Source organism: Ascidia mentula, chromosome 3 (assembly GCF_947561715.1).
Source record: "Ascidia mentula chromosome 3, kaAscMent1.1, whole genome shotgun sequence".
Classification (NCBI taxonomy): Eukaryota; Metazoa; Chordata; class Ascidiacea; order Phlebobranchia; family Ascidiidae; genus Ascidia; species Ascidia mentula.
In genome coordinates, this window is record NC_138568.1 from 2614385 (window position 1) to 2636029 (window position 21645).

Consider the following 21645-nt stretch of genomic DNA (forward strand, 5'->3'; position numbering starts at 1 on the left):
TTAAAAATCCTAGACACACATCAATTTAATCTGTCCTCTGGAACTACACTCACTAGATTTTATCATAAATTCGAACTCTGACGCTATACACACTTACTGGTACAAAGAGAGGACGCTTTCCCGGAACAGTTCAATATATGCGGTGTTCATTTTTTGTAAACCCGAGACTAACACCTTAAAAGGAAGTTGTTGCTTCGTGCTATATCGCCTTTCTATTACCAAAAACATTCCAAGCGTGTTTTATGATTAAATTAAATCTTAGGCGATCCACGCGCGAATACAAAAGATTGGCCATTGTACTGTTTCTATAACACAGCTGTGTTGTGATACTTAAGACCGGGCTGACATTTCGGTAACATTTGTATTTTTAATTAAACAAAACCATTGTTTACACCCTATAATTGGGGAGGGCATCGACATGAATAGAATATATCCTGTTACGTTTTGAAAATTACCGAAAAAAATAAACACTAACAATGTACAAGCAATTTCACGCCCTTCAAGGTCTTTTACTCTTATGTTATTGAATGGAATTGATAGCAATTACATCAAAGGAAAATAACGTGTTGTGACTTGACCCTTCAGAAATTTGCAAGTCATTATTACAATAGCTCGCTAGTAGTAATGTTCCCAGTTCCAAACTATCCGGCCCGGCTGGATCCGGATAGTTATTATCAGTCAATTCCGGCCGGTTAATTTGGATCCGGCAATTTGTTAACACCGATTCGTGTATTTTATCGGTATGGGCGAAAATGCTTGATTGCCAAACAGAATGTTATGTTAAGTTTATCTTATCATGAGTGGAACAAATAAACGTGGGCATTTATTAATATGGTATAACACTTCACGAAAAACCTAAATAACAAACAACACAAAAATCGTAAGTCGGCAAGTACCACAGACTGGGTCACAAAAACGAGAAGTGTTATCCGGTCGGGTCCGGGTATTGAAAATTGGTCAATCTGGGTACCCGGTTCCGTCGCAATAGGCATCACTACTCGCTTGTCTGACAAAGGTTACCGTGCATGATATCTAAGTCAAGAAATACTGTTGTATTGTTACCCCCTTTGAAATGCTTTTGTTTCATGTTTATTTAACATCATAATTTAAACAGCGTATTTCTTATGCATGAATCCCGGTAACAGATTTCGGATGTATATTTTTTGTTGGGGAAAAAATAATTTACAGGGAAAGTCCCAAAATTGAAAAAACACTTTACCACCTATTTTTTTAAATTACAAGGAAATAAAAGAAGTATGTAACATTTAAAGGAACGATTTGTTTTATTTTTCCGAGAAAGTTTTGCGTTCCACGCACCTTTTTCAACCTTGTAATTTGATTTGTGCAAACAGTCGATGGTGTAAAGTCCACCACAGTTGTCATGCTACATCAACCTTTACCTTATGTACACATCGTGACTGGAAGGTGCTGTGTACACAGTCCGATTGATGTACTGTCTGGTTTGTAATGCACATCCACCATGTTTCTTCTTGTTCTAGTTAGGTGTAGGTTATGTTGAAAGTTTGTGTTGTAAAGTTTTCACTAGAAAGGTTAGTTTATAGGGCAACTTTTGTTGAAATATATTTGAGTTTTAATTGTTTTATTGGCTCCTCTCTTATTTAATTCTACATTGCAACACTTGTATGATTACAGCGTAAGTTCCTAAGTAAAGGAACACACTAATGAGGTTTTCACAGAATTGGCTTGTAGTGCAATTTATTGGACAAAATCAGACATGGCTTTAAGTATTGAACCTAATCCAAGCATATTTGACGAGGTGTTAAAAGTTTCCGTGGAAGGTATGTTTACAAATAACGTTATCGATAGCAAGATCATATTGTGTACCTGTCTCAAGATGACCATTTTCGCTTTTTTTTCAGGACTCCATCCATTTCAGAATGTCACAATTTATACATATGTTCCCATGAATGAACGCTGTCACTATGAAAGCTTTGCACACTACAGAGCTTCAGAAAATGGTTTGTAAATATGTGTTTTTAATTGAAAGCTGTTTGCAATGCAATCATGTTATTATTAAAATGAGCTGCAGACAGTGCCACTGTTTAACATATTTTGTTCCATCTGTATTTGTTTTCTAATTACTCTATACAGCTAATTTTATAACTGTTTTTTCAGGGTATGTGGATCTTTTCAAAGACCAATGCTTTGGAGGGACATACAGTGGTGTGGAACCAATGGGATTGTTTTGGTCTTTAAAAGCTTTTGCAGAAAACATGGTAATCTTTTTATGCAGTTTTATGAAAAAAATCAGTTTGTAAACTGGCAATTTTAATTTTGACACACAAATAATCTGCTATATGTGTTTATAGGACAGGGTGGTGAGGTTCTTGAAGCGTGGTTGCCCTGAACCAGTTGTGTTCTACATTGATGTGTATAATGGTACAGTTTCGGATATAGAATGTCTGCGCAATTGGTCAATGAAAAAAATGAAAAAAACACTGGTGTCAGCTACAGCTACAAGAATGTACATTGCTCCTGGTGTTAAAAGAGTAGTGGTTCGTGAAAATGGTCTGGTTGGAACTATGTTCATTCCAAAAGGAAAAGGTCCTTTTCCAGGTAAAAAGCTTCAAACATATGGGTCTTTAACTAGAATTCAAGGTATTAAGCATTCTGTGTTTCAGGAGTTATAAATTTGTTTGGGGGTTATCCCGGTGTCCTTGAAACTAAGAGCGCTCTCCATGCAGCAAAAGGAATTGCTTCACTGACACTTGCATACTATGGGGTAGAGGGTTTGACACCAAGAGTGGATGACTGTCAGGACATTGCCTACTTTGAAAAAGGAGTAAAGTTTCTGAAAAACCACCCAGATGTAGATGGAAGAAATGGTATTGGCATTGTTTCCATCTGCAAAGGCTCAAATTTAGCACTGGCTATGGCAGTGTGTTTGGATGACATCCGTTGTGTTGTGTGGACTAACAATGCGGTAAATGCCTTCTGTGGTGAGATTGTCTACAAAGATTGGCATTGTCGCGACAGAGCCAAGATGGACGATACCTCCGGCGGTGAACATTTAGAAATTATTGAAAGCTGGGCTCGTCTAATGACTGACCGTGATGCGATTCAAAATGAGATCAAAATGGGAGAGGAATCTAAAAGCCTTATTCCTTTCCACCAGCGCCACCATGTGTCTTATTTGTTTATTGCCAGTCTTGACGACCACTGCTGTCCATCCTTTCTTACCATTCAGATGGCAGAACATATGTTGAAGGAAAGTGGTCACCCTGATTATGAGTTAGTCAGGTACGAGGGGGCGGGTCATCTATTGGAGCCACCATTCTCCCCACATCCTGTGTCTTACTTTCAACCTGGCGAGCCCTTCAACATGCGATTCATATGTGGTGGAAAAACCGACCTTCATTGCAAGGCACAGGAAGATTCCTGGAAACGGATTTTGCATTTCCTAAAAGCAAAATTAACCCCTAAACCGGAATCCAAACTGTGACCTTCAAAATTTTTTATATTATGTGATGATTTTTTGCAATTAAAATTGTGGACTGTTTTTGTAAATCACAAGTAACTGAAAATTGCCACCATGCTTTCATTCATTTATTGAATATAGCTGTGTTTTTTTCTGTTTCAGCGTTTTAATTGGTGCTTTTTACAATCACTTCTGCACTTTCTGTTTTAATGTAGTAGGCAATTTCTTGTAACAAAATACTGTTAAAATGTTATACCTCGTCATTGTTTAAGCAGCATCACATACTTGTAGTTAATATTGATACATTTTTGCAAATAAATTATACTTGCTGGACGTGTGTAAGTAGTGAATGTAACTACAACAAAAGGATGATAGAAATGCTGTTGGGCCCAAAAGGTGGTTTAAAATCACACCAAAACCAATGTTAGTGAACGAATGTTAGTTTTATATTAACGAGCTCAACTAATTTAAATGCACAAATGCAAGCCTTTGTCGTTTTTTGTCAATACTATTTGTATCTCATTTTCACATCGCGTCCAAACAAAAAAGGGCCATGATGTTGAACGTCCTGTTAACTGTAGCATCATTAAAGGAAAATCGCTTTACTTTTAGTCGTACTTATTTTGTTTATTTTTATCCCACAGGGATTCCAATCCGGGTTATCCACTCGGTATATGTGGGTCAGTGGCAACACTAGTTGTACGTATGATGCACGCAGGTGTCATAAGGTTTTTAGTTTACACAATTTATTTTGGAAAAGGTTGTAGGATATTAAGTTGTGGACAAGGTTAATTTTGTATTGAAGCTTTTTTTAAAAAACAACAAAAAGTAGTTACCAGAAATGTACCAATCATCGCAGTATATTTAGTATTGGCACACTTTTTCCGTAAACCCGCTAATATAAAAATAAGTAGCTTAATAATCGGTAAATAACAGTTTACTTGGAGCTGACTGTAATGGGTACAAATGTATGAACTAGAGCGTATTTGTTTACGCTATTTTGAGAACTTTTTCCGATATTTCTTTGATCACTTCCCAGCACTCATCCAGTTTGGAAACAGTAGAGTTGACCGATCCTGTTACAATTCTGATGAAATATTTTCCGTTGACATAAGACGGAGTGACGTAAAACCGACGATCGGCGTAAATTCCCTCGTACAACATTTTATTCATTTTGTTTGCTTTCTGAAAGAGGCAAATGGAAAAATTTTTTTCACAAAAATTTTGAATGGTAAAAGCAATACAAAATGACCAGACTATTATCCTCAATGCAAAGGACTTTGCAAACCAAACTCAAATGGAAAACAAAGGTTGTTCTAAACTTTCATCGTTCCCGAAACGTGACATATGGTAACCCACATAGGTTGCTGTCGGAATATTTAACAAACAATTGTCACTATTAACTGCAGTGGTTCGACTTAAATGTTATGAAAATTATTACTTTATGTATGTTTAACAAAATGTGTTATTATACAGAAAAGCGAAAGCATAGATAAATAAGTCAGTACATTACACAAGCAAAATGTGCTATTGTACGAGATAAAAATTCCGAAACAGTAACACAGACAACTGTTACCTCCAAATCCCAGTCATTACAAACCAACCGAAGACAGACAAGTCCAAGTGTGACCGAATACAACACATCGAAGCGCTCATCCTTTTTTACGAGTCCCTCGAAGTACTTCGCTTCTGCCACACCTCTTCTCACGTGACTTCGCAAACCTTCCAAACCAACCATGCGTAACACGAACCACAGCTTAATGGCGCGGAACCGTCGACCACTAGGAATTTGCCAATTCTGCAAATCAAAATCTAGTCAAAGGAACACTTTTCGAAAGTTTAAAATAAGGCTGTTAGCCACTATTCAAAAACAACAAAGATTATCCACTCTCAAAACCCCATGATTATGTGTGTGATCAATCAATCGAGTACTCGTATATTATATGTCAGCCAAGCTCATTTCGAAAAATGATTGAGAAACTCACCATATAATTGATTGTAGCGTCGTTTTCTTCGTGTTTTAGGTAGAGACGTTCAACATTTACAGCACTAATAACGTCCCTGCTATCCTTGAACCTTAACCAATCTTTGTTTAGGCAGCAAAATTATTGTTTATGTTGAATTTTACCATAGAGCTGAGCAATCGAAGTTGACCATCATTCCTTTGTGTGGGTTAAAATTGAACGAAGTCGTAAACTGAAAAAGGTCAACATTGATGAATAATTTATTATAAAAGTGTTTTCACCGTAGTGCTTCTTACCAAAGAAAAATATAAACACCTGTACGTAAGTTTTGTAAGTTTATTTTGTCCCCGGTTTCAGGCGCCACAATTTTGTGTTTGAAACCAATTTAAAATATCATTTTTACTACAATTTAATCAGTAAACCGGTGAAGTTTGTGTATATTGCGTATCATGCCAATAGAACATGCAAGACCAAGACATTTTTTTTTATTTGAAAACACATTGTTGTAATGTAAGTCCCACGCAACTGCCAACCTTCTCTGCTGTACAATACGCGTAGGGATGGAGAGCACTAACCTCCAAACCATCGGCGATATAACGAAATTCCGGACACAACAGAGCAACTCCTGCGTACGCAGCATCCACGTGCATCCATATTCCTTCTCTCTCACCTTGAAATCAAATACAAAGTCTTGTTGCAAAATATATTTCAGAATTCTTTGCTTGAGTATAGTGTATATTTATGTAGCACTAAGTTCTTCATGTCAACATGATACTTACATATCGGTCCGATTTCCATTAAGTTATCAAAGGAGCAACATGGTGTTGTTCCAAGGATGGCGCAGACCTACAAAAAACATCCACATATTATACATCACATTTGAGATATAGCAAAGAATCCTTTGTGTCACATTAAACATTTCATAGCTTACAGTCGTATTTTTCTTCAACATTCATGTACCAAATAAAAACATTTTGTTTTGCATTCAAGTGTGTTTCGCATCGTAACCAAATATGTCCAGAAATTTTTGTTTCTTCGCTATCTTTACGAATGCAAACTCACGTATGTTGGAATACGTCCATTCTTTTTGTCCTCGTCGATTGCTCGCTGAAGAGTGCTCCCTCTTAAAGAAGCATTTTCGTCACATCTCAAAACCCTCGTCTCCACCAAAGCTATTTTTCCTGTGCAGGAAATGTTGAAATAAAAACTTCATCAGCTGCAATGTGTGCTTTTGGACGAAGGTTTCGCTAATGGATACTAAGTTGCAGACAGTGTTTGGGAGTATCGAGTCTCATCATAGTTAGATAACTGCCATTACCATGCTCGTCACCAGTTGCAATGATGAGACCTGAATGGTCAAAACAGTGGGCATGCACTTCTTACCAAAACAAGCTATGAACTAAAAGGCGAATTGTACACCAAAAATATATGATTTAAAACATAGCATGCATTTGCTTGAGAAAATCTAACCGCTGGTCGTTCCGACCAAGAACATCCTGGGTCGTCTCAAATTCAGTAACAACCACGAAATATTTTCGTGTGTCTGCGGTAAAGCGAAGCAAAACCCCGGTTTTTTAGAGATTGAAAATAATACCTGCTCGTTCCACGGACGAATGGCAACATTCTGATGTGTATGCAACCAGCCGCTTGCTGATGTCGTGGACAGACTGGCTGGGATCTATGGATACCTGCTGGCGAATCGCTTTACTTCTTGCACTTAACAACGTTACAAGTGTAGCTTCGGTTGCTGATCCTACGAAACGGTTTCATATTTCAAAACATCGCCTATATAGATTTAATTGTAATTGCTAAAAACAATGTGTGTGGAAGTAATAAATAAGATGTTACCTTGTATAACGCCACCACCCGGCCCTTTTCCTTCGTGTAAGTAAAACTTGGGCAAGTCGAGAGCTTTAGCCAACCAATCCATCATCACTGTTTCAAGCTCAGTACAAGATGGCGACGAGGCCTAAAGACTCATAGATTACTACGGTATAAAGTAACAGCAGATCAGAGCGATGCGCAATAATAGTTTTTCGGCTATCTAATTAAAGTAAAATCGACTAACATTCAAGTGTTGTTTTGAACAGAACACATTTTTACCCAATTAAAGCCAACACAAGAGACTGCTCCGGATAACATGTCTCCAAGTAAAGCTGGATAGCTGAAAGCAGTTTGATAAAAGGCCATAAATCCAGAGGAAGTCCAGTGAGTCATTCCTTTCATGATCACACTTTCCAAATCCTTGAAGACTTCCGGCCACGGTTCTGCATCCTCCGGTGCATTTCCATCGACGAGAGATCTCATAAAGCCTGAAAAGCATGGTATGAACTTATGCCGGTTGTGATGCCTAAATAGAAAGAAATTCAGCTTGGATTTCTCCAATATTGCTTGCATTTTATACAGCAGTATAATATACCTAAAAACACAGTGAAACCTAAATAAAAAAATATCCCAATGATGTTATTGTTGGTTGTTAAATATAGAAAGCCGTTTGGTTTGTTTTTGTCAGATTTGTCAACTGCAGATACCCAAAACTGACGGCCATGACATGATCTGGATATTTATATCAGGATTAAAAATTGTGGCCTGTATTACTGAGTGCAAACATGCCTGTGCCCTTTTATATATTTAAACCAATACGAGGTAACCAAAATATCACCTGGTTTCACGTCAGGGAAAGTCTGTCTTTTTCCAACCGATGTATGATAGTCAACAATGTAATCAACCAGTCGGTAAGCAGCTTGGCGGAAGTCCTCGCTGTGTAAACCACGACGTGGATATGTTTCGTCTTCAGGTATATTCTCCTCACTTTCATTAGCTTGCGACATCTTTTTGGACAGTCGTTTGTTTGAATTTTTTTAAGAATTTTGTGACCTTGAATTAACACACTTTATAAGTAAGCATGGAGCCAATAATATGAACTATGTGAGCTGCATACAGATGACCACTGTTTCGACGAATAAGGTCATATCAGCGTAGCTTGGTGTGACCTTGGACGATCCTGCCGGCTAACATATTAACTTACTTACCAATGATATACGACATGCAAACTCGGCAAATTCCCACGTAACAAACGTTGCAAAGGTGAGGTGGAAGTTTACCAATTACCTGATAAGCGCGGGAATTTACTGAAAGCTTTGGACGTAAGACACGATTCGAAGTGAGCACACTTTTGATATAGCTGTTACTTACGGCTATGGAAAGTTTGAAAAACACCTTCATTGAAATATCGCTCTATGATTGTAAGCATTGAAAATCATTAAACGAGCTACCGGCAGCTATTGTTGACTACACTGTGTTTGTTTTGCCGTAAAGCAATCCCCGCCCAGCATCTGCCTATGACATAACACTCATCCATAAATCGATATTAATAAAGACTATTATATCATCGGTATAAAAAAACGGCGTCAGGACATCCCGGATTGTATTGTTTGATTCGGTGTTACCAGAAAAATATTTACGCACGAAATAGACTAGTGTTCACACCAACTGCAATTTCAGAATAGCACAACTTTCAGTCGTAACTATGAACACTTTCGTAAGTGCAGCGTTTAGCTTTAGTGCCCGTTGGGCAGACGTTACAAGAAAACAAGGTTGCAACAACACTACCTAGCAGTTCAGCGGGCGTGACGTTTTCAAAGACCCCACAGAGCGCCTTTTATCAAACCGTTCTACACAAGTTAAAATCTAAAACAAATAATTGTAAACACTTGTTGTCATTCGTTGCTCGCTAATTAACTGCACACTTCCACTGACATAGTCGATCAAGGTCTAGGTATTTATTATCAATCGCTCACACAGTTGAATACCCTGTAACGCTCATAGCGACTAAGCAGAGTGCCTGCAATGCGTTAAGGGAAACAAATTCACGTAACCGTGAACTGTGAAGTGTGAACCGGTGATGGCTGATTGGCTGTTGGTTGCGCTAATGTCACTTCGCTGTGTAAAAATGTGTTTATCCGAAAATCTCGAAAAAACATTACATCTGGATATTTTGAAAAAACATTATTGCAATAAATGCAATAATGGGACATAATACATATAAAAGGGACATAATACATTATTTTATTATCCGCCAACTGATGCTGTAACAGCCAAGCGATTACTTCTCTGAAAGGGCCGAAAACTATCGTGCTTTGTAAATAATTTCACTGTTTTGGGTAGCATGTAGTTTTAAGCTAAAAGTGTTAAATGTCAACAATTTGTTGTTATTAAGTTCCGTCGTCGCAATCCTGTTTTGCCTCTTACACAATTCGTGCAAAACAATGGGAGTTTGTGATTAACTGAGTTGGTGAAACCGTTTGAAAATTCTCTGCCACTTCCTGGCGTTACGTTATAATTGTAAACCAGCAACAGCACTAAGCATAAATAGTATCAGATTTATTAAATATTGTACTTCTAACTACAAAAATTGTGTGTGAGAGCCGTCCGCCGTAAACGACTTTGTTTTTTTATATTGACATTTCGTTGAGGTTTCGCAAACCTAAAAATAAAGCACCTACCCTTTGTACATGGATTTACAAAAAGTAATAATGGGTTCGCTAAACAAAGACAAGGACGAGATGAGCGTGACAGAAGTGCCGCGCTTGGGGATGCACAGCAATGATTTTCGCCAGGCAGCTCACCAAATGGTTGACTACATCATCAACTACAACGCAACACTCGGTGAAAGGCAGACTTTTCCAGATGTCAAACCAGGTACAGTGCTTTTATCAATGACACGCAGTTAATACTGCTATACGCTTCAATACGAAAACAACTTGGAAACTGTAACGTTTAATTTGAATAATTTCATCAGGTTTAAAAACAATTATTAATTTTTCCGATTCGTGCCCGTTACGACGGAACCCAAAAAATCGAATTATTTTCCGAAAATGTTCATAGGATTCATGAGGTCGCTACTTGGGAATGAAGCTTCTGTTAAACCGGAGAAATGGGCAGATGTTTTCGCCGACTTAGATGAAGTAATACTGAAGGGAATGACGCACTGGCAGTCGGCAGGATTCATGGCCTTCTTTCCAACTGGTAACAGTTATCCAGCGTTGCTTGGGGACATGCTCTCGGATGCATTGGCTTGTATTGGTTTTACGTGGGTACGTCGCACGTAAAGTGGCAACGATCAAAGAAAACAGAGCAGGGTTTGTTTTTCTTAGGCCTCGTCGCCCTCTTGCACTGAGCTAGAAACAGTGATGATGGATTGGTTGGCAAAAGCTCTCGACTTGCCCAAGTTTTTCTTGCACGAAGGCAAAGGGCCGGGTGGTGGTGTTATACAAGGTGCAAGCTATTGTATTATATCAACATATTGGCAGCATCGTTCAAACGTTCGACCCATTTATCTAGAAAAAAAGCTGATCGGGATTTGTGCCTTGGATGTCCTGGGTTCAAATCCCGGTGTGGTCACAATTGAAGGCTACATTAAACTTCACCCATTCTTAATAACATATTGACAAAAGTTTCCGTTCGATAAAGTGACTGTCTTGCATTTTGACGCAAAATGTAACATCATGAATTTCACAATGCACAGGAACAGCAAGTGAAGCCACACTCGTCACGTTGCTAAGTGCAAGAAGTAAAGCTATACGGGAGCAGTTGGCGTTGAATCCCAACCAGTCAATCCACGACATCAACAAGCGTTTGGTCGCATACACATCCGAGTGCAGTCATTCATCCGTGGAAAGGGCGGGTAAAAAGTTTAAAATTAAAAAAATATCGGAATCTCTGAACAGCCTTAAAAAAGTGTAGAAATTTGTTTCGAAAAGTAGAAGGCAATCAAGAGGCAAAAGGAAACTATATCCCACCATTTCATAAAGGTTAAATTATGGATCATTACTCACCACCACGTAATTCAATTTCTTCAATGCGCCTGGTCAGTCTCTGGTCTATAACTATAGTACTTGCTGGTGCACTGGTTTGATAAGAGACTAACTGTTAAGCAACGTTATTCGAACGAGCTTTCGGGAGCTTAATCTCGCCTCCCCAGGTGCTGCAATGACGTGACAAATAAAATGCAGTAACAACGCTAAAAACAAGAAAATAAACGCACGAAGAGGTGATCACGGTTGGTCAATTTGTGCCCTTAGCTTAGAAACTTAGGAAACAGTAACCAAGCTTCGTCATATTGCTTGACAACGAAATGTGTGTCTAGGAAAGATAGCTTTGGTCACCACGAGACTCCTGGAAACTGATGAAAATGCTTCATTGCGGGGGAATACCCTTGCTCGGGTTATCCAAGAAGACAAAAAGAACGGACGGATTCCAATTTATGTAAATTGCTTGAAGTTGCATTTTATTTAAATGTTTATCCCCTGTTGTTCAAAGTAAGCACAAGGTCCTTTGTTGTGGTGACGAAAACTCTTTATCTTCTCAGGTATGCGCCACTATAGGTACGACATCATGCTGCACACTCGACAACTTGCAGGAAATCGGTTCAATATGTGAGTGAATCCTTCAAATTACACAACATTAAACATAACACTTTAGGCCATGTACTTTTACACTCTCACGATTTTCCAACAATCATATTGCTGAAGGTAACCAGGAGAACATGTGGCTCCACGTAGACGCAGCTTATGCTGGAAGTGCCCTTTTGTGCCCTGAACTCCGTTATATCGCCCAAGGACTGGAGGTTAGTGTTCATGATGCTAACTACACAATGGATGTGTTTACAACTAAGTATTTTTAAACCGATGTTTGTTTCTGTGTTTATCATAAGGTTTATTGACTTCTCAGCCCAGGCAATGCAGTCTAGTTGGATCAGCCACTTTTTTCCCGACAAGTCGAGCGAGATCTGAAAAATCGAGCTCCCGGTGAGGTTTGAACACGCGAAAAGTGAAGAGTGACTAATCCAGCTAGGCTGCAATGTCTGGTCTGCGAGGCCTGTAAACCTCATGATCTTAACAGGAAAGCTGTGATCGCCAAGAAGGGCGGGGCGATCCTGCCAATCATGCGATTGCATGAAACATTACTGTATTTGTGTATTTACCGTGATATATTCACATAGATGGCCACGTCATTTAATTTCAACCCACACAAATGGATGATGGTGACGTTCGATTGTTCAGCTTTGTGGTAAGAGTTTTACTGATGTAGCGTTTACAGCAATGGATTTAGAATGGCTCTAATTAAAATCTTTTCTACAATACAAATATCGCCACTTCAGACATGTTTCCGGTTAGGAATAATTAAATAGTTTGTTGTATTCACAAAGACAATAATACCAATGATATTTATCATCAAAGTATTTTATCAATTCCTAAAGTCCATAAGTGCGTAATATTCAGGCGTAGTCGATTATAAACAGGGGTTATTAGCCAGGTACAAAGTGTTTAGTGTGATGTTTTGGTTTAAAATTACAGCTTTACCAAGTAAAAATTCTCAAAAATATTATTCCACTGTACCAAGCCCGGTACTTTTTCGTGTAAAGGTTTAAAGACTCCTCCCAGGTTGTGAACGCGATGAACATGGACCCGCTATATCTACGACACGACGAAATGGAAAATGCAATTGATTATATGGTAGGCTAACACTGCGTAGATATACGATTATACTTTGAGTTTGTGTTGTGGGAAAAAAATTATCGATAAAGTAAGGTAGGGTAGATTCAATATGCTTTTACACGAATGACTGGTAAAAAATTTGGCGAAGAAAGTCATCATAATGAATTATTCTCGCAAAGCAAATCTTTTTGCCCAATTGTGTACGCTTCAGACAGACGACCACTATTTCGACCTAAAATGGTCATCTGTCTCCAGCTTAGACAATTCTTTTGCTCCACTTTGCTTTTAGCCCAAGTCTGGCCGACACAATCTACCTGTTTCTGTCGATGTAAAGCCTTGATTTAAATGAATGCATTTTTTCAGCATTGGCAAATTCCTCTCGGGAGACGGTTCCGCTCCATTAAGCTCTGGTTCGTGTTACGCATGATTGGTTTGGAAGGTTTGCGAAGTCACGTGAGAAGAGGTGTGGCAGAGGCGAAGTACTTTGAGGGACTCGTGAAAAAGGATGAGCGCTTCGAAGTGTTGTATCCGGTCACACTTGGACTTGTCTGTCTTCGGTTGGTTTGTAATGGCTGGGATTTGGAGGTAACAACCGGTGTTTATGAATTTGTTGATGTCGACATTTTCTTTTCTGCACAATTGTACAGTTTGGGTAGCAGATGTTTCAAATTGTTTGACTCTGATATAGCAATTTCGTTTAGCACTTGATCGTAAAAGTATAACTCACACTTTTTGGTACCAGCAAGTTTTCAAAACCTTCGTTAGCTTTGCTCAGCCAACCATGCAATAGATTGTCATACAAATGTACTTTTGTAAATCGCAATAAAGTTTGCATGTTTGATTCCCTCCAGAGAAGCAACCACGTAAACAGGAACTTGTACGATGCAATTCACGCCGATAGGAGATTTTTCATCACTCCGTCTTGCGTCAAAGGAAAATACTTCCTCAGAATTTCAACAGGCTCCACCAACTGCTCCTTTGCTAAACTGGATGAATGCTGGGATGTTATACGTACATTGGCCGACGAAGTATTAAAGGATGCCTAAACACCAACAAAATCCAATCGTACTAACTTATTAGATTGAAGCAATACTATTCAAACTGTCTCATCACTTTAATTTGTTTCCACCTTGACAAGTTTTGTTTATTACTTTGCAAACTGTTTGCCTTTGATACATTGTTATTGCGTAAGCTGCAGACAGATGGCCACTGTTTCGACCTAAAAGGTCTCATCAGTGCGACTTTGCTGACCAAACCGCCATACATTTTTATATTTTTCAAATATAAGCTTTGTCTCCTACTGTTGTCTGGGCGGCTCTTGCATTGTTTTATTGTACTTATATTGATTGTACTTTAATTATCTTCTGATAATAAGTAAACGGATATTTATTTGATCGAATTTCGAGAAAAGAGCCCTGCCCCGTGTTGGGCAAAACTACATACATGTACAATAGCCTTATTTAACAGGGATGCAGTTTGCGTTCGTGTTTTATGCGTTGTATACCCAGAAAAAAACATGCTGCATTTGTTATTATTTTGATGTTTCTTGCACATGAATGTTTTCACATCTGACGTCACACAAATACTGTTTTGCTCATTGCGCAATAGTCGTGATTTCTATAGTCATACAAAAGAAAACATATTTTCGCCAAAAAGAAAGAATACACTATATCATTCACATATTCGCAATGATTAGATTTCTATTACAACGCACTATGTTGCATATGGCATCTCGATGGGAGCTGCGAATACCGCAATAATAATCTGTCAGCGCCTGTTTTGGTCTGGGCCGTGACGCAAATGCAGACAAAATTTTCTGCATTGTGCAGATACTTTTCGTTGCGCCTTGCACTTCGCATGTTGAAACCGTACACTTGTTAATTGTTTTCAAAACGACAGTAGTCTGTCAGTTATAAGTTCATACATGAACTTTCTCGAACGTCGGCGTGAGTTGGCAGCACTAAATATGGTGTCCGCCCCCATCAACGCTTTAACTGTTATAGATGGGCCCAAAAAAACTTGGCAGTGCGCTGGGAAAAAAATAATTCACAAGAACATGACAGGTGCACGCTTGAATAAGCACAAAAACCTTGAAAGTTGTCTCAGGTCTCAAACATGGTTCGAGAAGCTTTCTAAAAACGTTTTTTTGCCATTAGTTGCAGGTCAAAGAAAAAGGCGCATATTGCTTCTATACATGTGCCCATACCGTATCCACGTGCAACGCATTGCGTGAAGCGAAGTTCTGCAAGCAAAGTTTGCAAGAGTTTGGAAACTGCGTAAAGTGCCTGAAGCATATTTCAGAAGATGTTCATATTTATTTCGTACCAACGAAAACTTAAGCATGTTGCGGTCGGATTAGGAGGAGAGGTTGTAAACGCAATTTTTGCAAGCAAGTGGATTTTTTTGCAAAATTTGTCGATACACCCTGATGAAGGAAGGCTGCTGCATGGCAACCAAAACGTTTATATTTAGAAATATAATTGACAGAAGAACCATTTTGTATTGATAATATGCATGGCTGCATCAGTAATGAGTCTTTGCAATCGGATGGCGCACTAGTGGACGTTTTATTTGATTACGTATCGTTAATATTTTTATATTTTGCGATAACGCGATAGTACACCTTGCGATTCCACTGTTGAATGCCTGAAGTACAAAACGTATCGTTGTATTTAAACGTTTTGGCGAAACTAAAAAAAACAGTTGCAGCAAATTGTAAAGCAATTGTCCCTGTGTGTATACAAAGCATTATCAATTTCTTTATTTAACCTTATCAAATCATATGTATGTTGCGCAACGGAAAGCTAGGCTGATAAACATTACACAAAAAACGTGGTGTGGATTGGGGCACCGATAAACCACGTAGGTAATGAAGCAGGCGCCCTGAGATTATTTTGCATACTTGTACGCAACCAGGTAACTTTATAGAGTTCAAAGAGGTAAGTACATGCATACATCAGCTAATCTGCGCAGGTCCTTGCTTGGCGATCACAGCTATCGTATCGCGATCATTAGGCTTGCAGGCTTGACAGCCCAGGCATTGCAGCCTAGCTACGGTGGTAGAGATCCCTTACGTATATGTGAAGGTTGCCAGGCAAGTTGTGCGCTTGCGCACCAGTGTACCTTGGCCACAACATACCCCGTGAAACCACTGAGCTCCTGTAGCTCCGACTTGTCAGGAAAAAAGTGGCTGATCCAGCTAGGCTGCAATGCCTGGGCTGTCAAGCCTGCAAACCTAATGATCAGCTAATCTGTTTGCAATTTCGACTAATATAATTGAGCTGCAATATATTGCAATGTGACCAAAACTATTTTGATGCAAACTCGTAACTTTCCGTGCCTATATTGTCCTGCAGAACACCCCCACAGAAGTTTTGTCTTTAAACAATCATGTCTGAACAGAATCACGATGATTGTTCGCTGTCTAAAAGTGAATGTGAAGAAACAACCAAACGTTCAAACGATAACAAATGGCTTCTGTATTCCCTCAACGATATACCACCATGGTACCTATCCATGTTGCTTGCGTTGCAGGTATTGCTTTTAAATTATATAGGTCCTAAATATGAATAAACTTTATACCGGTAGTCATAATTTATAATAACACTAGAGCAACCCGTATGGGTTAAAAGTACGACCATACTTATATACTAAACAACCACCTATTGCACACAGATACCCATACCGTTGTATTGTATTCTGTTGCAAAGGTTACTGGCGCCTGGTCCAGTAACATAATAAATACCATATCAGTATAACAAAAGCTGTATTGACCTGCGGCTTCAATCACTTCTGTTTATTATACTCGGATTGTCACAATTTTACCACTTGCACTTCCGCAGCACTACCTCCTGTCTATCAGTGGACTTATGGGTGTTCCCCTACTTCTCGCTTCATACATTTGCTTGAACAACAACGAGGTCGGGAACACCGCGCGAGCTTTGCTTATCAGCTCAGTGTTCTTTGTTAGCGGGCTATCCACACTTTTGCAGACAACTCTGGGAAACAGGTAATGTTATTGTGTAGCCAAACACTGAGCAGATTATCAGTTAAGTCCGTATAAAAATAGATGCTTGCAAATAATGTATGTGGTGAATGATAACGTTTTAAGAATAGTCATTATTGTATCAAGAAGTTCTATTAATTAGTGGCAACAATCTGCTTCGCCAAAACATGCCACAACGCTCACAAATTTGCTGCCTCTGAGTTAATGCAATTTCGTTTTGTTTGATGTATGTTATTCTTAGATTGCCAATTTTACAAGGAACATCATTCGCGTATCTGGCAGCCTCTTTCGCAACACTGTCACTTCCACAAAACCAGTGTCCAGATCCATTGCCTGCTGGCTTGTTTAACTCCACCCAGACTTTGTACAACGACACTGACGGCCAAATCGTAGACGAAGAGCAACTGTGGATGAGGAGGGTTGTGCAGGTAGGCGCAATAATCTGAAAAAATTTTCCTCCCTTGAGTTAACTGATATCTTGATGATAATGCAAGGTGACGCGTTAAATGGCTTTGCTAAACGAAGCACGCACATCTTTTCAACTACAAAATTCCGAGGAATCAACACATTATCTTTGTGTTATCCCAGTTGTTTTCAACCTTTTTTATCACTGTACTACTTTGACCAATACTCAAGGCCGAATCCACTAGAAATTCCCCTTCTGAATATGATCTCTATACCAGCAATAATAATTAGAGAAACAAATCTCTTATAATTGATAAACGATTTAGACGCTGATATCAAAATTGTACAATTCCATTTTTAAACAAAGTTCCTAATGGGGGATCCCCTCCCCCCGGTTGAGAACATGACGTGAGCTTTTGCAGATTCAAGGGGCGATCGCTGTAGCCGCGGTGACGGAGGTGCTGTTGGGTTTAACTGGTTCGATTAGTTTTATTCTCCGTCTGGTTGGTCCTCTTACCATCACTCCCACCATCGCTTTGATGGGTCTTGATCTTTACGTCGCCGCTCCCAAACACGCATCAGCTCATTGGGGAGCTTCAGTGTTGTGAGTTTTTCCCTGTATATTCACTTGTGTTACGATATTGTGCCGCCGTGCAATTGATGGTATTACGTTCAAATCGATTGAGCGATACGTTTTTTTCTGGTGACCACAACCTTAACAATTTCTCACTGATAAAAATTCTTAACTTTCCGGGTGTACGTTTTATGATTTCCGACATATTATCATTTCCTTCTAGTACAATGGCAGTGCTGATTGTGACGTCACAATACTGCAAGAACTGTCGAGTGCCGATTCCTGCTTTCAACCGGGAAAAGAAGTGTCACGTGACAAGATACCAGCTTTTGGGTATGTTTCCGGTGAGTGGTTCCTTGTATCCACACTGTTATCAATACACGTGACGAGTAAAAAACTTAACGTGTCCCTGTATATATGACAACCATTCACGAACAGTTTTGGGTTTTAAGCATTTAAAATCGTGTGTCGAAAAGCAGAGCACAGAGTTTTTTGGAAAGAAGAAAAATTGTTTGTACAAGTTCAAGGTCCCAAAAATACATTCATATCCGATACAGTTGGCCCCAGAACATGTCTGATTAAAGCTTACGAACTTCTATGTTACCTTACATGCAGGTGCTCATAGCTTTGGTGGTTGGTTGGATTTTGTGTTGGATTCTCACCGTCACCAATGTGTTACCAGCAGATCCCAACCACCCACAGCATGTGGCGAGAACAGATTTTCGAATAAATGTAATGCGTAACAGCCCATGGTGAGTTACCTCAATATAACAACATATTCAATATGGTCACGATTGCCCAAAAGATATCTATTAAATCTTCATGCCTGAGGTACCCGTATCGAGGTATCGGTAAAGGTTGTTCACGTTAGTATCGGGAACAACCTTTACCGATACGATATAGCACGTGCATATGGGGGGTTCGGAAGGGGGGAAGAGGGGGAAATTCTCAGAGAGAAAACCCTGGATACCGAAAACTAACACAAACTTAAAAGGAGAATCGGAAACACAAAAATCGCCCTTCTTTTCTGCGGTCACCCAAGGGTAATTGGAGGGATTACGATCGCATATGCAAGAATATATGAACACAGTGTCACTTTTTTACCATAAAGCTTTACTTAATGCTTCACGAGGTCAATAATGGTGACAGAACGTGACAATAACCAATTACCTTATGTGAAAACCACACGGCTGAGGTTGTGCTGATTTCCCCATAAGAAAGTACAGATACCGCTTACACACAAAAACATTAATAACGCCGTTCATACATTAAGGTTCAGGATACCTTACCCTTTCCAATGGGGAGTCCCCCGCGTATCATTTGCAAGTGTGATCGGGATGATGGCTGGTGTTCTCGCCTCCACCGTCGAATCGATAGGCGACTACTACGCATGCGCAAAGCTGTCAGGAGCCCCGCCCCCTCCGAAACACGCCATCAACCGGTAAATTTGAATACTTCATTTTGCTTTGTGTGATTTGGAGACATCTATTTCGTAACAGAGGGATATTCGTGGAGGGAATCGGTTGCATTTTAGCTGGAATTTTCGGAACCACCTCTGCTACGACCTCGTTTAGCTCAAATATCGCAGCTCTTGGAATCACGCGGGTCGGAAGCCGTAGGGTGAGTGTTTGGATGTGGCCATTTTTTTTCTTCATATGTAGAACCCCGCCCTTATACAAACCTGTTGCCAAATGGAGGTGCAAACATAGTAAGCACATGAATAAACCTGTCAAATTTAAATAAATATGTTTAGACCTCAGTGTCAGACTCTAATGTGAATTAGATCAAAAATTTATTGATAAAATCCAGCTTCGTTTCACAGTTTCTGGTCATAGTTGATTAACAGATGTTCGCGGAAATGCAAACATGTTAACTACGATTTATGTACTCGCTTATGTGATGTATAAACTATTTGTGATATAGTGTTTGGTGTTGTAACAAAATGATGCTTTTGTTTTCCTTACATTACCCCTGAAGTCATTTAATCGTTAATGCTTGAACCAGTGATTAAATGTAACATAGACATCAACAAGCTTCGACTGTGATACATATTGTTTTATTATATAAGGCCTAAAAACGTAAGCTGAGCCACGAAATACGCAGATTTAGAATTTGGGAACTTGCAGTACTGAACATGTCAACTTTTGACTAAATCCGTCCTTGGTTCAATTCTTGTTACAATATTTTCTTATCAAAGGTTCTTCAAATTGCGGGTTTGATTCTTGTTGTTCTTGGTTGCATCGGAAAGCTCGGGGCAATTTTTGTGCTCGTACCAGAACCAGTGATAGGCGGTTTGTTTATGGTTTTGTTTGGGATGATAGCAGCAGTCGGCCTCTCCAATCTCCAGTATGTGGATCTCAACTCAAGCAGGTATCACAGCGTTGTTGTTGACATCCCAATAAATGACAAAAACGAAAAAAATGTAGTGTTCAGGAATTGTCAAAGTATATTCATGTACTTAGTTGCAGTATAACAAAGCTTTTACTGAACAACGCTTGTTGTTTTTAATGCGCAGGAATATTTTCATCATCGGCTTTTCCCTCTTCCTGGGTCTTTCAGTACCGGGATGGTTGAAAGCGAACCGCGGTGCCATAAATACGGGAATATCAGAGTTGGACAACATCTTCAACGTCGTACTGCAATCCTCCATGCTGGTCGGAGGACTCACAGGAATGTTTTTTGATAACACTCTGCCAGGTATGGTCCCTGATCGGGTTTCCTCGCTGCCATTTATGACTTACGACGCCTTGACCATTGTTGGCAATCATTCGCCCAACAGCTCTTGGCCGTCTGCCGTCAAACTAAGAAAACACAATTCATAGTCACACCGGACTGCACTGATGAGACCTTATAGGTAGAAACAGTTGCCATCTGTATGCAGCTTACAAAAATCAAAAACGGTTCTTCCGTTCGGATCATGTAACATGTTGATCATTTCCCAGGTACTGAAGAAGAGCGAGGATTTAAAAAATGGTTAAACTTTCATTCAAGCGGTTTCGGTGACCTCAGTGCGGCGAGAGAATATGAGAAAAAATGTTACGACCTCCCTTTCTCAACAGATTTCAGGTAACAATCTTTTGGAATGGAAACTTACATGTGTTCTTACTTTACTTTTAAAAAAGACAAAGAAAGCCCATTCAGTAATAATAATTATTCGTTTGTTCGGTAAAGTGGAGGCTCCGCTTTAATCACTTAATGTACATTTTGATGCACATTATTTGGCTCGTTTTTGTCTTATATATTTGTACGTGAAAAATCCTAAAATTCCTCTTGATCCTCAGATTCGCAAAATACATTCCGATTCTTCCTCAATTCGACGACTCGAAGACAATTGCAGAGGAAAGTGAAATGGAGTCGGCGTTTGTTCAAGGAGAAGAATCCACTCTTTAAACAAGACATGCAAACACGCATAGGTCTCAACAAGACAACAAAAATTCTTTGGCCACACCGGGATTCAAACCCTATATATACTAACCAGAAATCCCGATCAGGTTCTTCTTGGTATATGAGATTGACCCATGATTAATGCTGCCAATTTCCCCCAAACAAGACGAAAACATTTCTGAGAGGTAGGCCTACAACCGATACCTAAGGAGGTCTTTAACGGCTTCAAGCAAAATAACATATAGAACCCTCACAGACACATTGCTGCATTTCATGTGTTTTCTTCCGAATGCATTCCCTTAGATCACCTGTAAAGTTTTTCATGAAAACTGTCCGCATTTATAATATGTAAAAAATAAAGTTTTTGTCTATAT

The 21645-nt window shown here is 39.3% G+C and overlaps 4 protein-coding genes across 4 annotated transcripts; 3 read left to right on the top strand and 1 right to left on the bottom strand.

Annotated features, from left to right (window-relative positions):
* The first annotated feature begins 1504 nt into the window (after nt 1-1504).
* LOC145896171 (bile acid-CoA:amino acid N-acyltransferase-like) lies at nt 1505-3706 on the top strand. Its single transcript, XM_082985049.1, has 5 exons — nt 1505-1799; nt 1881-1979; nt 2137-2237; nt 2331-2577; nt 2643-3706. Exons 1-5 carry the CDS (start codon nt 1736-1738, stop codon nt 3461-3463), a joined length of 1332 nt encoding a protein of 443 aa, XP_082841175.1. The 5' UTR covers nt 1505-1735; the 3' UTR covers nt 3464-3706.
* Nucleotides 3707-3812: 106 nt separating this feature from the next.
* On the bottom strand, nt 3813-8275 carry LOC145896170 (aromatic-L-amino-acid decarboxylase-like). The gene is made up of 11 exons (XM_082985048.1): nt 8066-8275; nt 7507-7715; nt 7252-7372; nt 6998-7156; nt 6466-6584; nt 6183-6249; nt 5979-6073; nt 5568-5635; nt 5425-5515; nt 5016-5237; nt 3813-4624 (listed from the first exon to the last, which is right to left on the bottom strand). The coding sequence occupies exons 1-11, from the start codon at nt 8232-8234 to the stop codon at nt 4430-4432; spliced, it is 1515 nt and encodes a 504-aa protein (XP_082841174.1). The 5' UTR covers nt 8235-8275; the 3' UTR covers nt 3813-4429.
* A 1693-nt stretch (nt 8276-9968) lies between these two features.
* Nucleotides 9969-14404, top strand: LOC145896195 (aromatic-L-amino-acid decarboxylase-like). The gene is made up of 11 exons (XM_082985077.1): nt 9969-10104; nt 10291-10499; nt 10560-10680; nt 10931-11089; nt 11552-11670; nt 11774-11840; nt 11937-12031; nt 12407-12474; nt 12830-12920; nt 13266-13487; nt 13754-14404. Exons 1-11 carry the CDS (start codon nt 9969-9971, stop codon nt 13946-13948), a joined length of 1482 nt encoding a protein of 493 aa, XP_082841203.1. The 3' UTR covers nt 13949-14404.
* Nucleotides 14405-16299: 1895 nt separating this feature from the next.
* Nucleotides 16300-21277, top strand: LOC145894680 (solute carrier family 23 member 2-like). The gene is made up of 12 exons (XM_082983314.1): nt 16300-16436; nt 16745-16911; nt 17150-17336; nt 17736-17917; nt 18111-18231; nt 18503-18639; nt 19161-19328; nt 19387-19507; nt 20085-20257; nt 20403-20584; nt 20830-20953; nt 21169-21277. The coding sequence occupies exons 1-12, from the start codon at nt 16419-16421 to the stop codon at nt 21275-21277; spliced, it is 1689 nt and encodes a 562-aa protein (XP_082839440.1). The 5' UTR covers nt 16300-16418.
* Nucleotides 21278-21645: the final 368 nt, after the last annotated feature.

What these genes read in the sequence shown, in the direction of transcription:
- LOC145896171 (XM_082985049.1), top strand. Translation starts at nt 1,736, where the DNA reads ATGGCTTTAAGTATTGAACCTAATCCAAGCATATTTGACGAGGTGTTA. An exon ending in GTTAAAAGTTTCCGTGGAAG is followed by an intron (nt 1,800 to 1,880) that starts GTATGTTTACAA and finishes CTTTTTTTTCAG; the next exon opens with GACTCCATCCATTTCAGAAT. An exon ending in AAGCTTTTGCAGAAAACATG is followed by an intron (nt 2,238 to 2,330) that starts GTAATCTTTTTA and finishes ATGTGTTTATAG; the next exon opens with GACAGGGTGGTGAGGTTCTT.
- LOC145896170 (XM_082985048.1), bottom strand. Translation starts at nt 8,234, where the DNA reads ATGTCGCAAGCTAATGAAAGTGAGGAGAATATACCTGAAGACGAAACA. An exon ending in CTTGTGTTGGCTTTAATTGG is followed by an intron (nt 7,373 to 7,506) that starts GTAAAAATGTGT and finishes ATGAGTCTTTAG; the next exon opens with GCCTCGTCGCCATCTTGTAC. An exon ending in GTAATGACTGGGATTTGGAG is followed by an intron (nt 4,625 to 5,015) that starts GTAACAGTTGTC and finishes TGCCTCTTTCAG; the next exon opens with AAAGCAAACAAAATGAATAA.
- LOC145896195 (XM_082985077.1), top strand. Translation starts at nt 9,969, where the DNA reads ATGAGCGTGACAGAAGTGCCGCGCTTGGGGATGCACAGCAATGATTTT. An exon ending in GGGTGGTGGTGTTATACAAG is followed by an intron (nt 10,681 to 10,930) that starts GTGCAAGCTATT and finishes CACAATGCACAG; the next exon opens with GAACAGCAAGTGAAGCCACA. An exon ending in GCAGGAAATCGGTTCAATAT is followed by an intron (nt 11,841 to 11,936) that starts GTGAGTGAATCC and finishes ATATTGCTGAAG; the next exon opens with GTAACCAGGAGAACATGTGG.
- LOC145894680 (XM_082983314.1), top strand. An exon ending in CAGACAACTCTGGGAAACAG is followed by an intron (nt 16,912 to 17,149) that starts GTAATGTTATTG and finishes TGTTATTCTTAG; the next exon opens with ATTGCCAATTTTACAAGGAA. An exon ending in AGCTTTTGGGTATGTTTCCG is followed by an intron (nt 18,232 to 18,502) that starts GTGAGTGGTTCC and finishes CCTTACATGCAG; the next exon opens with GTGCTCATAGCTTTGGTGGT.